We start from the raw sequence: 12829 nt of genomic DNA, 5'->3' as shown, positions 1-12829 counted from the left end.
CACTTCCCCAGCTGGGGCTCATTAGTCTCCCCGCTTGGACTGTGAAGCCACAGAGGCCTGGGACTGGGACTGGGGACAGGCTAGTGTCAGTATGTAAGACAGGGACCCTTTCCTCTCATGAAGCATTACACAGAAGCCCAGAACCTACAATAAAGTATGGCTTCTCTGGCTACCCCAAGACCCCCCCCCCATCCTTCTTCTCCCCACTTCTGAGGACTCCTTGGGGTTTCCCAGGGCCCAGCTGGAACCTTAGGAACCATAGCCAATCTCCTGACTTGGTGGAGGAGAGACCGAGAGGGACCGGGTCACACGGCTGATGGGTGGCAGAATCATAGGAGATGAAGCCGGAGCACACAAGGCACTTTCTCTGGGAGTCAGGCCTGAATGGCCTGTAGTGACGGCCAGCCCACACCTCCTGCCAGTGTTGGGGAGCAAAATTCAGAGGCAAAAGAGCACAGGGCCCCAGGCAGCACAGCATGGCCGCCTGGGTAGGAGATAAGGTGAGATTAGGCCAGCCAGGCCCATGTAGGGTGGACAGGTACTCATTGTCTGGGTCTCATGGAAGGAAGAGACCAAAGAGGATCAATCTCCCTCCTGGGTGTGATTTTTCAATGTCCAATGACAGCCTACTAGCCAGTGTGGCCCATGGACACAAAGAAAGGACAGAAAGAAAGGGGATAGAGAGCCCTACCCAGGTACACTCTTGTTCCTAACCCCCCTCCCTTCCCCTCTCCCTTTGTCCCTGTCGGGGAGGGGGTAGACCTGCCTGGGGCAGGGTTCGAAATCTGTGGCCACATGGAAGCTTCACTCCTCCCCGAATTTGGCAACTTGACTGCTTTCCTTACTTAAAGCCATCGGGGTGTTGACCCGTACAGGCTCAGTGGGGCCGGGCAGACCTCTCAGAGAGCCACCGCCCCTCCCCCAGCACGGTCCCCACGCCCCCAACATGTCGCTTCTCACATCTTGGCCAGTGCACGGAGATCTCCCCCTGGGAGACTCGGTTTCTGTTCTCTGACCCCAAGACTCCTGCCCCACGGTGCTCCCTGCCTGCTTGCCTCCTCCCGGATCCTACGTGGCTCTTTGAAGAGCTGGGGGCAGCTTGGGGGTGACCCTGGTTGGGCAGGGCCAGCCCCAGGTTCTGCAGTTCCAAGAATCCTTACTCCTTACTTATCCTTCTGGACTGACCTCCCAATCAGGTGTCTCCTTTCAACATTGAGCCCTCCAGCGGCCAGGTCCACCCTCTGGGGGAGTGCAGAGTGGACGTCACCTTGGAGGCACAGCAATGCCAGTGCCTGCAGACCGTGCTGGTGCTGGAGGTTGTGAACGGGCCCTGGAGGTAAGTGGACGGCGGGGAGGGGGGCGGTGTGCTGCGCAGGGGTAGCCCTTACAGCGCACTTTTTTTTATTCTATAAAACTTGGAAATTACAGAAAATAGAAGGTAAACTATGTGCATACCCTGTGATCCAGCATGAGCCCTTCTAGGTTAAGCCCCAGAGGAAGCTGCCCCCGTCCAGCGGCCGCCAGGTGCTTGTGTGGGAGTCCTCCTAGCCAGGCTGTTTGCAGTGGTGAAAAACTGGAAGCAATCAGCCTTCAACAGGAGAACAGACACAAAATAGTTGTGGCATATTTAAATAAGCAAATACTATTATTACACTTAAGTTATATGTAGGTCTCAAAAGTTATTAGGGATGTTCCCTCCCTCCCTTTCTTCCCTCCAGAAAATTTCTTAAACATGTGGAAATAGAACTGGCCCTGGCCAGGTGGCTCAGTTGGTGAAGCGTTGTCCCGTACACCAAAAGGTTGCAGGTTCGATCCCCAGTCGGGGCACGTACAGGAAGGAGGCAATTGACTGATGTTTCTCTCTCCTTTCCCCTCTCTCTAAAATCAGTAAACATATTCTCTGGTGAGGATTTTTAAAAAATAGAATTGTGAAATGAGCCCCACGTACCCATCACCTACCTTCAATAATTATCAAATTATGGAGAATATTATGTCATTCACTCCCTCATCCACTCTGCCCACCGCCTCCCAAATTACTTTGAAGCTTAATGTTTGTTTTCTTCAGCTGGCTGGTGGACATATTCTGGAATACGTTGAGTAGTAGTGGTCCACAGTTGTTCTTTTTTACTATTATTTGCTAAACTGAACACATTTACACTGTTTTATAGGCATCTATCTCTGCATGTATTTTATATTTCATTATGAAAACATTTAAATGCTTGTTTTGTTTTTAGATGTTGGGTTTTCTGTTTTTTCTTTAAGGTTTCATTTATTTATTTTTCAGCTGACTGTCACACACGCCCCCACTGGGGACCTGGCCCGCAACCCAGGCCTGTGCCCTGACTGGGAATCCAACCGGTGACCTTTTGGTTCACAGGCCGGTGCTCAGTCCACTGAGCCACATCAGTCAGGGCTGAATGTATATTTTAAATCTTTATGGATACCTTTGAATTATCCTCCATTCATCATACCAAGAAAACCAACCCAGACATATTTGTATGGGTCTATTTCTAGGATTTTTACATTTTTCCACTGATCGGTGTTCATAGCCCTCCAACAAGAGCGCACCATCTTGCTGAGTGTAGGTATATAGCAAGCCTTAGCATCAGTACAGTGATTTTCTACTTCAGCCCTCTTTCAAAAATTTGTTTTAGTCATTCTGTGTCTTTTGTCTTTCCATATAAATGTTATAATCGGCTTGTTTGTATCTACAAAATTGTTGCTGGGAGTTTGACAAGAATCATGTTAAACCTGTAGATCAATGTGGGGAGAATTGACACCTTTCCTCTGTTGACTCTTCTAACCCATGAACATGGCATGTCCCTCCATTTATTAACTTACCTTTGATTTCTTTCATCGGTGTCTTTTGGTTGCCAGCACCCAAATCCTGTACGTGTTTAATCAGATTTATACCTGAGTATTTTCATTTTTGGAGCGATTATAAATGGCACTGTATTTTTAATTCCTGTTTCCACATGTTCATTGTCAACATATAAAGGTGTGATTGACTTGTGTATGTTGATTTTGTACCCTGTCACTTTGCTGCCTTATGAGTTCTCAGAGTTTTTAAAAAATAGATCCCTTGGGATTTTCTACATAGACTGCCATGTCATCTGCAAACAGGGATAGTTTTATTTCTCTTCTTCTGATTACTGTGCCTCCTCTTTCCTTGTGTTCCAGCTACCTCCCTGTGTATGCCGAGGTCCAGGAGCCCTACGTGTACCTTCAGAGCAGCCACGTGAAGGTCAGCAGCCTCTACCTGGGCGTGCCCACCATGGCAGCTGTCACACTCATCAACGGCACGCTCCTGCCCACCCGGTTCCACTGGGGCAAGGTGAGGGAGCCCACCCTGTCACACCCAGCCTGCGGCCCTCAGCACCAGAAGCCCTTGCGGAGGGGGCATTGCCCCTCGGGCGCCCCCAGAACAGATGCTCAGCCCCCCTTCCACAGCCTGTCCTTCGCCCCACAGTGCCCAGAAAAGCTGGGCCCCTCGAAGGAGCGGGACATGCGGTCTGGCTTTTCCTTGGCCTGCCTTCAGGGAATTCCAGCTGCCTGTCTGAGAAGGAGCCTCAGGTGCCCACAGCTAGAGCCCCCAGCCCATGATTGGCCCGTGCAGCAGTCGGCAGCCCAGCCGAGGCAATGTCCGTGCGGCCAACTGGAGTCTGCACTGCGTGCCGTGGCAGAGGGGGCACCTCCCTGTGTATCAGAGGCAGCTGCCCTCGCTCCCCCACCCCTGGGCCTCCCAGGGGCGTTCACATAGTCCAGGCGACCCTCGACAGATGCGAGGTCCATCTGGGGCGGGGAAGGAGAGGGGAAGCGACCTGTGGTTTACCCCCACCTGTAAGCACCGGCCCTACTGGTCCTTACTGCAGCCCCCAGCCTGCCAGCCTCCAGCGGAGCATGCAGCAGTGCTGGGCACTCAGTCTGGACCCCTGGTCCATCCCGGGAGCCTAGCCCGTGACAACAGGCCCACCCTTGTGTCTGCCAGCTCCTGGGGCACCAAGCAAGCTTCTGCAGAGCAAAAGTCTCTCCCAGGCGTGGCACACTGGGGCCCAGTGAGGAGCTGCAGCTCAGTCTGGAGTTGACTACGCACACCCAGGTGAGTAGGGGTGTGAAGTGGCCGAGGGCCTGAGAAGATACTCCTCGACTGCCTGCCTCTGTGCCGGTGGGGACGTTGGCCTCAGACCCTACCCCCGGTCTTTGTGAGGGGGAAAGAGATTTCTTGTGTTTAAGTCTGCGTTCCCCATTCCCTCTAGGGACACGAGGTCAGAGAGCCTGGAGCAGGCCTGACCTGGATGTGCCCTGGAACCCATTGGCCACTCCTCACCAGTGGCACCAGGCTCAGCCCTCCCCAGGCTGTTCTCTGTGGCCACAGGCGGGCCCTTCGTCCCAGTTTGCCCAGAGACGCAGGCCAGAGCTGCTGCTCACAGCGGGCCCTGTGGTGGGAGCTGCTGGGAGGGGCACTAATCAGCAGCCCGGTGCCTCCTAAGAAGGGCACAGCTCCTCCGTGGTGTGGCCCACAGGAAGGCCACCTGGGTGGCACGTGAAGAAGGAACTTCTTTCTTCAGAGACTTGCAGATCCTGTCCCAGGTCCTCGCTCGCAAACATGGGGACAGTGGGCTTTCTTACCCAGCTGAGCCTGAGCTCTAGGGTGACGGACAGGTGGGCCCAGGCCTGGCACGGAGTGGGCCTCACTCAGGAAGCGTCTGGCTTCTGTGGGAGCAGCTTCATCAAAATAAATGGGCAGCTTCTCCAGAGGTCAATCCTCAGGGTCTCCTTTCACGGGGGCATGCCCAGACGTTTGGAGTAAACAGACAGGAGCCCTGGGGAAGGGACCGGGCTTCCTGGGGCGAGCATGCGGCCAGTGCGTAGGGCCCGTGGCTGGTGGCCCATGGAGGGCCTGGGGAGCCCTCCGCAGAGATGAGCAAGGCCTTTGTGTTGAGCGCGCCCCACAGCAGCCGCCTGTGCCGGAGAAGTCCTGAGGCCCAGGCCTGGGACTTGCCTGTAGTAACATGCCCCTGGTGGGCTTTCTTCCAGGAAGAGCTGACCGATCTGGCCCTCCCTTGTACTGTGTCAGGCATGAAGAAGCCACTGGTTCTGGGCATTTCTGGGAAACCCCAGGGACTGCGAGTGGGCATCGCCATCTCTGCGGAGGGCTCTGACGAGAGGTGAGCCCAGGGCCGGGGCCGGGGCCCGAGTGCCGACGCGGCCGCACGGAGGACCAGCATCGCCCTGTGGTACCAGCCTCCTCCCGGCTGATTCCTATGGCCGGGAAGGGGCCCCTCCCCGCACACTTGGGCGCATGGTGTCCAGGCAGATGGGAGATGGCAGGGGACAGGGCTGTGGGTACCTGGGGTTTTCCTACCTGGGGCCCAGCAGCTGGGAGACAAGCCAGTTGGCTCCTGGCCAGGAGAGTTAGTGAAGTTCGAAGCCTCTCGGCCCCATGGGCTGACAAGCAGGGTGTGGCTGCAGAGTGGCAGCTTGATGAGGTGGGAGTGTGAGGACGAAACCTGGTTTCTAGACAGTGCTCACACCCCCACCCACGGTGGCTCACTGGGCAGGGCCAAGGGTGGCATGTGACCTGGTGCCCATGGGCACGGGGCAGTGTCCCCAGCGCAGAGCCGGAGCCAGGCCACGAGAAGGAGCTCCGCCTGGACTTCGGCTCGACGGTACCTCTGAGGACCTGTGTGAGCCGCCAGCTCGTCCTGACCAATCACTCCCCGATACAGACCTCTTTCACCCTCCAGTTTGAGTACTTCGGGAGCCCTGCAAGCAGCCTGAGACAAAAACCCAGCCTGTAAGTCTGGCTTCTTCCAGAGGCCATCCCCGGGGAGGGTGTGGCCAGGTGGGGTGTGCCCCCGTGAGCCTCTGTGGGGCGCAGGTGGCCTGAGGCAGGAGGGCGTGAGGGGGAGGGCGCATTTCCACAGGGGGGCGCCCCGGGAAACGCAGAGAGGACGTGGCTCCTGCTGCCCACACCCCGGACCTGGGGGGCCTGTGGGAGAGGCTGGGATTGAGGCCCCTCCTCCTCAGCCTGCTCTGCTGGCCGAGGGCTTCTGAGTCAGGCTGGTGGATGAGGGAGAAGGGCCTGGAGGCAGAGGGAGTTGTGTGGGCAGAGATGTGGCAGTGAGGCACCCTGCAACGCTGTCACTTGAAATTGGCCACAGGGAAAGTGTTCACACCACAGAAGCTGGCAGTTTACCAGCACAGCGTGGCAAACGCCTTGCTGCCACATCACAAGGGAAAGGGGAGCCCAACTCTAAAACCACTGCCGCCGGTCATGGGGAACCATTCACAGTTTCTAAGCCATTAGCTTCCCCACTCCAGAAAAGTTAGTGTGCCCTCGATGCCGGACAGGTGTCAGCAGGAGAGGCTGGCAGCGGGGGCCTATTGCAGAGAGCTGGGCAAGAGGTGGGGAGTCCGGGCAGGGTTAGCATCCAGGGGTCACGAAGGCACAGAAACGGGCAGGCTGGGGAGGGTGGCTTTGGGTTGTAGGGACATAGCAGGAGCAAAGGCCAGAGAGGGCGGCGAAGAAGAGACCTGGCCGGCTCTCCCTGGGAGGAGTAGTCAGGGCCGCCTTCCTCCACTGGGCACCTGGTTGGATGCTGGCTGCCAGGGTCTGGATGGCTTGACGCTGCTTTTGTGTTCCCTCTGGTGAAGCTCCGACGTGTCTCCTGCCCTGCTGAAGACGGCGCGGATTCGCCAGCAGTTGGCCAAGAGGGAGCAGCTGGGTAAGGTTCCCAGGGCAGGCGCTGAGCCCAGGCCTGGCGAGAGTGGGCCTTTCTACGACGTCCTGATGTTGCGGACCCTGACCCTCTCAGGATCTTTTCTAGCAAAGTCTCTGAGATGGCTGTCTCCTCACCACCTGACGGTGCCCCTCTTTTGAATGAGGCCTTCTTGGTAGGGCGTAAGGGTCGTGCCCAGGACCTGGGTTTAATTTGGGATGGGTGGTGGCTCAGAAGGGAGGGCTCCCCCTGGGGGCTGGGATCCCGGATAGAGGGTCTGTTTTGCTGGACTAACGAGAGGCTACGGGGTCGGGGTCGTTTGCCTGGTACAGAGCTTTGCTAATGCTTGAGGGTTTGGACCGCATTCCCCCGCCCCGGGGTCCTGAATCCCCTTTCCTGTTCTCCCCCAGATTTTATGGAAAGCATGTTGTCTCACGGGAAAGGAGCTGCCTTCTTTCCCCACGTTTCCCAGGGTGTGCTGGGGGCCTACCAGCAGCTCCGCATCGACGTCACAGGCTGCGCGAACATGTGGGGCGAGTACTGGGATGAGCTCATCTGCGCGGTGAGGGCTGGCAGGGGGGCGGGGCCTGCGGTGCGGGGAGGGGGTGGGGCGCGGAACTGGTCTGGGCCCTCACCTCAGACTCCCACCTCCTCTCACATCTCACCAAATGAGAAGACGTGGGTGGGGGGCGGCCTCCGCATCTGCAGCAGCCCCTGGGATTCAGGCAGGGGCACCTTGTGAGCAGCGGAAGCTGCCACAGCTTTTCCCATGCGGTCCCTTGGCTGGGACCTTACCGAGGAGGGTGGAGGGAGCCAGCAGGCTGCCTCCCTGGGCCAGGACCCCAGACCGAAGTGGGGAGTAAGTGTGGAGGGACAGTAGCGCTCTCCCAGGGCGACACCTTCGCCTCACCCTCCGTGCATTCATTCCTTCTCCTGTCTGTGCCTTCATCTGCTCACTCACTCACTGAGCGTGAAAGGGAGCACCTCCTGTGTGCAGGTCTCCGTGTGGTCCGCTGGACTGGGGAGGAGACAGGGATGAACAAGCTAACAGACAAGACCCTTCAGGGCCTTCCTAGCTTAGTAGGCAGGGGTGCGACGTGTACATTATCCTACACAATGTAGTTATGGCACAGAAGCGTTTCTTGAACTATTTCGTATACTGGGCAGGTTAATTATAGTAGATATTTGCTTTACCTTGTTTGTATGATATATGACAAAAGGGTTGATCACCTTAATATACAGAGTTCTCAACTAACAATAAGGGGGACAAAGCAGCCCAGGTGGGCAAAGGGTTTTTGAGTAGTCGATTCAGGAATGACAACTACAAATGACCGATGAACATAGGAGAAGATGTCACCATCACCGGTAACTAAAGTCACACTGAAGTCCTTTTTTTGGTAAGAGTCACAAGGTTTAGCAGCGGCGGTGGAGGCGCAGGGGAAAGGGTGCTCTCACGCTGCAGGCGCGGGCTCGGAAACAGGTGTCGTCCTTTGCAGGCACTTTTGCCACGTGCAGGGCACCCACATTTAAAGGTTCCCCAAGGAAAGAAGTGGCTACGTGAACAAATAGCTTTGTACCAGGTTCCCTTCCCTTCTCCACATTGTTTATAATACGGGTGGGCAGGGGAGGAAACAACCTAAGCATCCGCCTCTGTCAACAGAAGACTGGATACAAACATGGGCTACACCCACGCGACGGAATCCTGCATAGCCCATGAAGCCGCGCTGCCGGGGGTGTCCAGCCCGCGGCCCAGGACGGCTGTGAACGCAGCCCAAGACAAATTCGTAAATTTACTTAAAACCCTTTTTTTGCTCATCAGCTTTCATTAGTGTTTGTGTATTTAATGTGTGGCCCAAGACAACGCTTCTTCCAATGTGGCCCAGAGATGCCAAAGGCTGGACACCCCTGCTGCGTGTGAACCTTCATTAGTAAAATTCTGTGTTGTGAAGAGAAGGAGCGAAACAGAGCAGAACAGAACAGAAGCGTGCCTGTCCGCTCCTCATTCACACCTCTGTCTTATGCACCCCAAAGGGGTCTGCCTAGGTAGTTGTACGTGAAAATGTTGACAGGCATAGGGTTATGGGTGATTATCAGACTGTTTTAAATTTTTAAAAAAGCATTTTTTACTTTTTATTAGCAGAGAGAAATAATACATTTCTTTCCATGTAAAAGATAGAGGGATTGGATGAAATGGGCCATAGCGGGTGAAAGGCAGGCAGCCTGGGAGGTCTGTGCGGGTCTGGGGCAGGCAGGACGGACAGGGAAGGGCAGGGGAGCCCCGGCCCGCGGGGCGTCCGGGGTGAGCCTCCGGCTGGGAGGAGCGGGTCCAGGCCGTAGAGACCCTGGGCTGGCTGGAGGGGGAAAGGCCTTGCATGAAGGGGATGAGGAGCCAGGGAAGGCGGTGGCAGCAGGTGACAAGAGTGACAAAGGATCGGCGTGTGTTTGCAGGTGGGAGACCTGCCGCCCTCGGTCATCCCGGTGCGCATGGCAGTGGTGGGCTGCCCCATCAGCTCTCTGAGGACCAACTACATCACTGACCAGCCGCAGAAGGAGCCTGTCATCAGGTGCCCTGCCCCCGCTTCATGCTCCGCCCCCTGGGAACCCGCCAGCCTCCAGCCTGGGCTGCTCTCTTCTTGCTTTCAGCTGGCCCAGGGCCACTTGGTGCCACACAGCAAGACAGCCCCAGGACAGGGTTGCCGCAGAGGGGAGAGGCCTCAGGGGACACACACATCTCAGACAGCTTTTGGGGACAGTGCAGTCAGTGTGGCCTGAGGTCTGTGCCACACCCAGGGCACCTCATACCAACTGAGGTGGGATCTATCAGTCAGTGTGGCTGTAGGAAGCGGGGAGGGGGGCGGGTTGTCACAGGGGGGGGGCGGGTCACAGTTCCCCAGGCACCGCATGGGGAAGACCGCCAGCACTGGGTTTTGGCGACGGCAGGATGAGGCCAGACCACGGTGGGGGGCCTCCTCCCTGCCTGAGCCCCCACTCCAGCCCTCCTGTGTGCTGCCTGTGGCTGGGCTGAGCCTGGTCTCCCGCCCCCAGGTTCAGCACGCAGGTCTCTGGAGGAGATACAGTCACCCGGGTCCTTCGCCTGAATAACTCCAGCCCCTGCGGTGAGACGTTTGTGAGATAAATTGGGGCTATAAGTTGTGCCGTGTGGTGGGCCAGGCTGGGAGGGAAGTGGGGCTGGGGGAAGCCAATGGCCTGTGACCAGAATCTAGGAGTCCAGGTGGCCTGTGGTCACTGAGGGAGGCCCCCAAGGGCCGAGGTGGCGCGTGGCCAGGCCAGTCGGGGAGTTGTCAGAGAGAGCCATTTGTATCCTTGAGGACAGGACTTAGCCTTGCCCAACCCAGGGCACAGGGACAGATGCTGGCAGGGGACACCTTTTCTCATTCCTTTAGCCAGAAGTAGCTGAGCTACATGCCAGGTTCTTGCAAGGAGATGGGGATAGTGAGGGACTAGGGCAACTGGGCCTCTGCCGAGCGGCTTCTGCCCTGATGGGCAGGACCGGCAACGAGATGGGCTGCCAGCGTGTGGGGCGCATTGTGTGTGACTGCTGGGCCAAGCCCACGGGCTGGGGACTGCGTCTAGGTGGAGGGCTGCTCAGGCTGAGCCCAGGAGGGAGGGCGAGCCATCTGGGCCTGGGGGAGTGTATGGGGACAACAGGTATCTGGGCCACAGGAAGAGCTGTGGCCGTCTCAGGACCAGTCAGAGCCTCGTGGTGAGGATTCCGGGCCTCTCGAGGCGGGGCTACCCCAGACCAGCTGAACCAGAGTGTCTAGGGGCAGGGCCTGCGCACGGTGGCCTTTAAGTGCCACAGGTGATTCTAAGGAACAGGCAGCTGGGAGAGAGCACTGCCCGTCTGTGTGATCTTGCTGGTTTTTGTCTGCTGGATCTGTGCAATTTGGAAAGGGTGTACATATTGAAGTAAACCACTCTAATCACATCTTTATCAAGTTCTCTTGGCACTTCCAGTAGTTTTATGTTTTTACCTGCTCTGTTGTTAGGTGCACTTGAGAACTAAATCTTGCGAATGATGACTTTAGCCACCCTGTCTCACCTTGCCCGTAGTAACATCGCTGCGCCTGGCCGCACATTGGCGTTGGCTGCTATCTGTTCGCCCATCCCCGTTTGCACCCTTGTGGCTGTGATGTGTGTTTATCTGTAAACAGAGAGCTGGAATTTCTAAAAACCCAGAATCTGGCATTCTATATCTTTTCAGAGGAATAGTCATTCAGTATATACTTTTCTTCCTTATTTTATGACTTATTTTACTTCACTTTCCTACTTTCTTCATTTTGCACTTCATGACTTCATTCTGCCTTCCTTTTGTTTCATTGGGAATTTCTCTTCTACTGTCCTTTCTTGCGGTGGTTACCTTCCCTCCCTTGGGGGCTCACCCTCACGTGCTCATTTCCCGGCCTTTACTTGAAAGTGAGATTGTGGAGGTCGCTGGTGGCCTTGCTGAGAGCGATGGGATGAGGGTGAAAGGCAAGTGCCCGCTAACGTTCTGAAGTAACACAAGATCAGGAGCCTTGGCATGTGAGCACCAGCTGTGCCTCAGGGCCAGGCCCATGAATCAGATGCTGCTTGGGGTGTGGGCGAGAGCCGAGGAGCAGGAGGCGATGAGGGACAGCGTATCCCATGACAGGGAGAGAGACGGTGGTACGGGAAAGGTCTCCTGGCAGAGGGAAGCTTGTTCAAGGTGAGGGGGCCTGTCCTTGTGTAAGTGCTGCCGGGAAGCAGCGGGGCGAGGGGGAGACTGGACGTGGCTGGCCCCTGAAGAGGGGCGGGGGGACAGGACTGAAGGCTGGCGGGGAGGGGAGATGGGATCAGTACAGAGAGACCTGGGGGGTTGGGTCAGGACTTCAGGGGCTTCCTGATTTGGGGGCTTCTGGGAGGTGAGGTGGGACCACCTGCTAAGTGACAGGGAGGCAGTCGAGGTGCCAGAGGACAGGGAAGATGTGACAGTGTGGCAAGGAAAGCTAAGTAGACAACAGAGTGACGGGCGGTGGGGGGGGGGGCACAGTTCAGGCTGGGAACAGATTTAGGGGGATGGCAAGCTGTTTGGAATGTGAGGGACTTTCTACAATGGGGCCCAGAGGGTCAGTTCAGTTCGTGCAGGGCTAGGTTTTGCCAGGCAGGTACAAAGATGGGGGCAGAGGAGACGTGAGAATCCTGGCAAGACAGAAGTGGATGTGGCAGTCCCCAAAGACTAGGCTGGCTGGGGAAGGACGTGGACGCGGGTTGGCGCTGATGGGTGGAGCGGGAGACCAAGTGGGTACAGGAGCTGGAGGGCCCGGAGGTCAGCAAATAGGCCAGCAGAGGGGGCGTTTGGGGGAGGGCGCAGGGTGCCTGGGTTCGTGCATTGGGACGTGAAGACCCCGCCCTGTGACCTGGAGGACTAGGGGTGATAGAGCCGGAGGGTCTAAGCCTGTAGACTTTTTTTTTTTTTTTAACCAGAATTGTCAGTAAGTGACAGTAGAGAAGGAGCGAGGCCCCCTCCACACAGTCTGGGATAACAGGCAGCCTCCAAGGGGCTGCAGGGAGGCGGGGCGCGGGGAAGATCTGCCTGCTTTTTCCTTATTCCTTGCCCCCCGCCCCCACCACCTGCCCCAGACATCCGCCTGGACTGGGAAACCTATATTCCAGAAGAAAAGGAGGACCAGCTGGTGGATCTGCTGGTGTTTTACGGGCCGCCTTTCCCGCTGCGGGACCAAGCCGGAAATGACCTCCTGTGCCCTGAGATCCCAGAGAGCGGCAGCCCCTTCTGGACCCCAAGTCTCTCTAACGAATCTTTGTCCAGCCATGAAGCTGCCCAGTCTGTGAGCAGAGGGGAGGTGGGCGGTCTCAGACTAGCTGTCCAGGTGTGGCCAGTGGGCCTTGAGCCTGTGTGAGCCTCAGTGACATCTTGATGACAGGATGAGAGCGGCTGCAAGGCCAATGACAGGGCCCGACAGATCATCTCAGTTGTCCTGCAGGGGCACGAGGGAGTGCCCTCCGACCACCTGTACTGCATCAGCCCCAAGCAGGTGGTGAGTTGGGGCTGGGCTGGGAGCTGCCCGGAAGAGCCCCCACTGGCCGGACTGCGGCACCAAGCAGTG

At 57.0% G+C, this 12829-nt stretch overlaps 1 protein-coding gene across 1 annotated transcript in view; it reads left to right on the top strand.

The window, feature by feature from the left end:
* The window catches only part of DLEC1 (DLEC1 cilia and flagella associated protein), a 50043-nt gene that overhangs the window by 33567 nt on the left and 3647 nt on the right, over positions 1-12829 (top strand). Inside the window, exons 19-29 of the mRNA XM_054595864.1 lie at positions 1197-1336; positions 3181-3334; positions 3989-4099; positions 5038-5168; positions 5606-5797; positions 6658-6728; positions 7133-7284; positions 9171-9286; positions 9768-9838; positions 12345-12550; positions 12647-12760. Coding sequence (XP_054451839.1) covers positions 1197-1336; positions 3181-3334; positions 3989-4099; positions 5038-5168; positions 5606-5797; positions 6658-6728; positions 7133-7284; positions 9171-9286; positions 9768-9838; positions 12345-12550; positions 12647-12760 — 1458 coding nt within the window. The remainder of the gene's footprint in view (positions 1-1196; positions 1337-3180; positions 3335-3988; positions 4100-5037; positions 5169-5605; positions 5798-6657; positions 6729-7132; positions 7285-9170; positions 9287-9767; positions 9839-12344; positions 12551-12646; positions 12761-12829) is intronic.

Source organism: Pteronotus mesoamericanus, unplaced genomic scaffold (assembly GCF_021234165.1).
Source record: "Pteronotus mesoamericanus isolate MK-2021 breed Mesoamerican mustached bat unplaced genomic scaffold, CSHL_Meso_final scaffold_54, whole genome shotgun sequence".
NCBI lineage: Eukaryota > Metazoa > Chordata > Mammalia > Chiroptera > Mormoopidae > Pteronotus > Pteronotus mesoamericanus.
The sequence above is the reverse complement of the archived record's forward strand: the minus strand, read 5'-3'. Positions and strand labels throughout refer to the sequence as shown.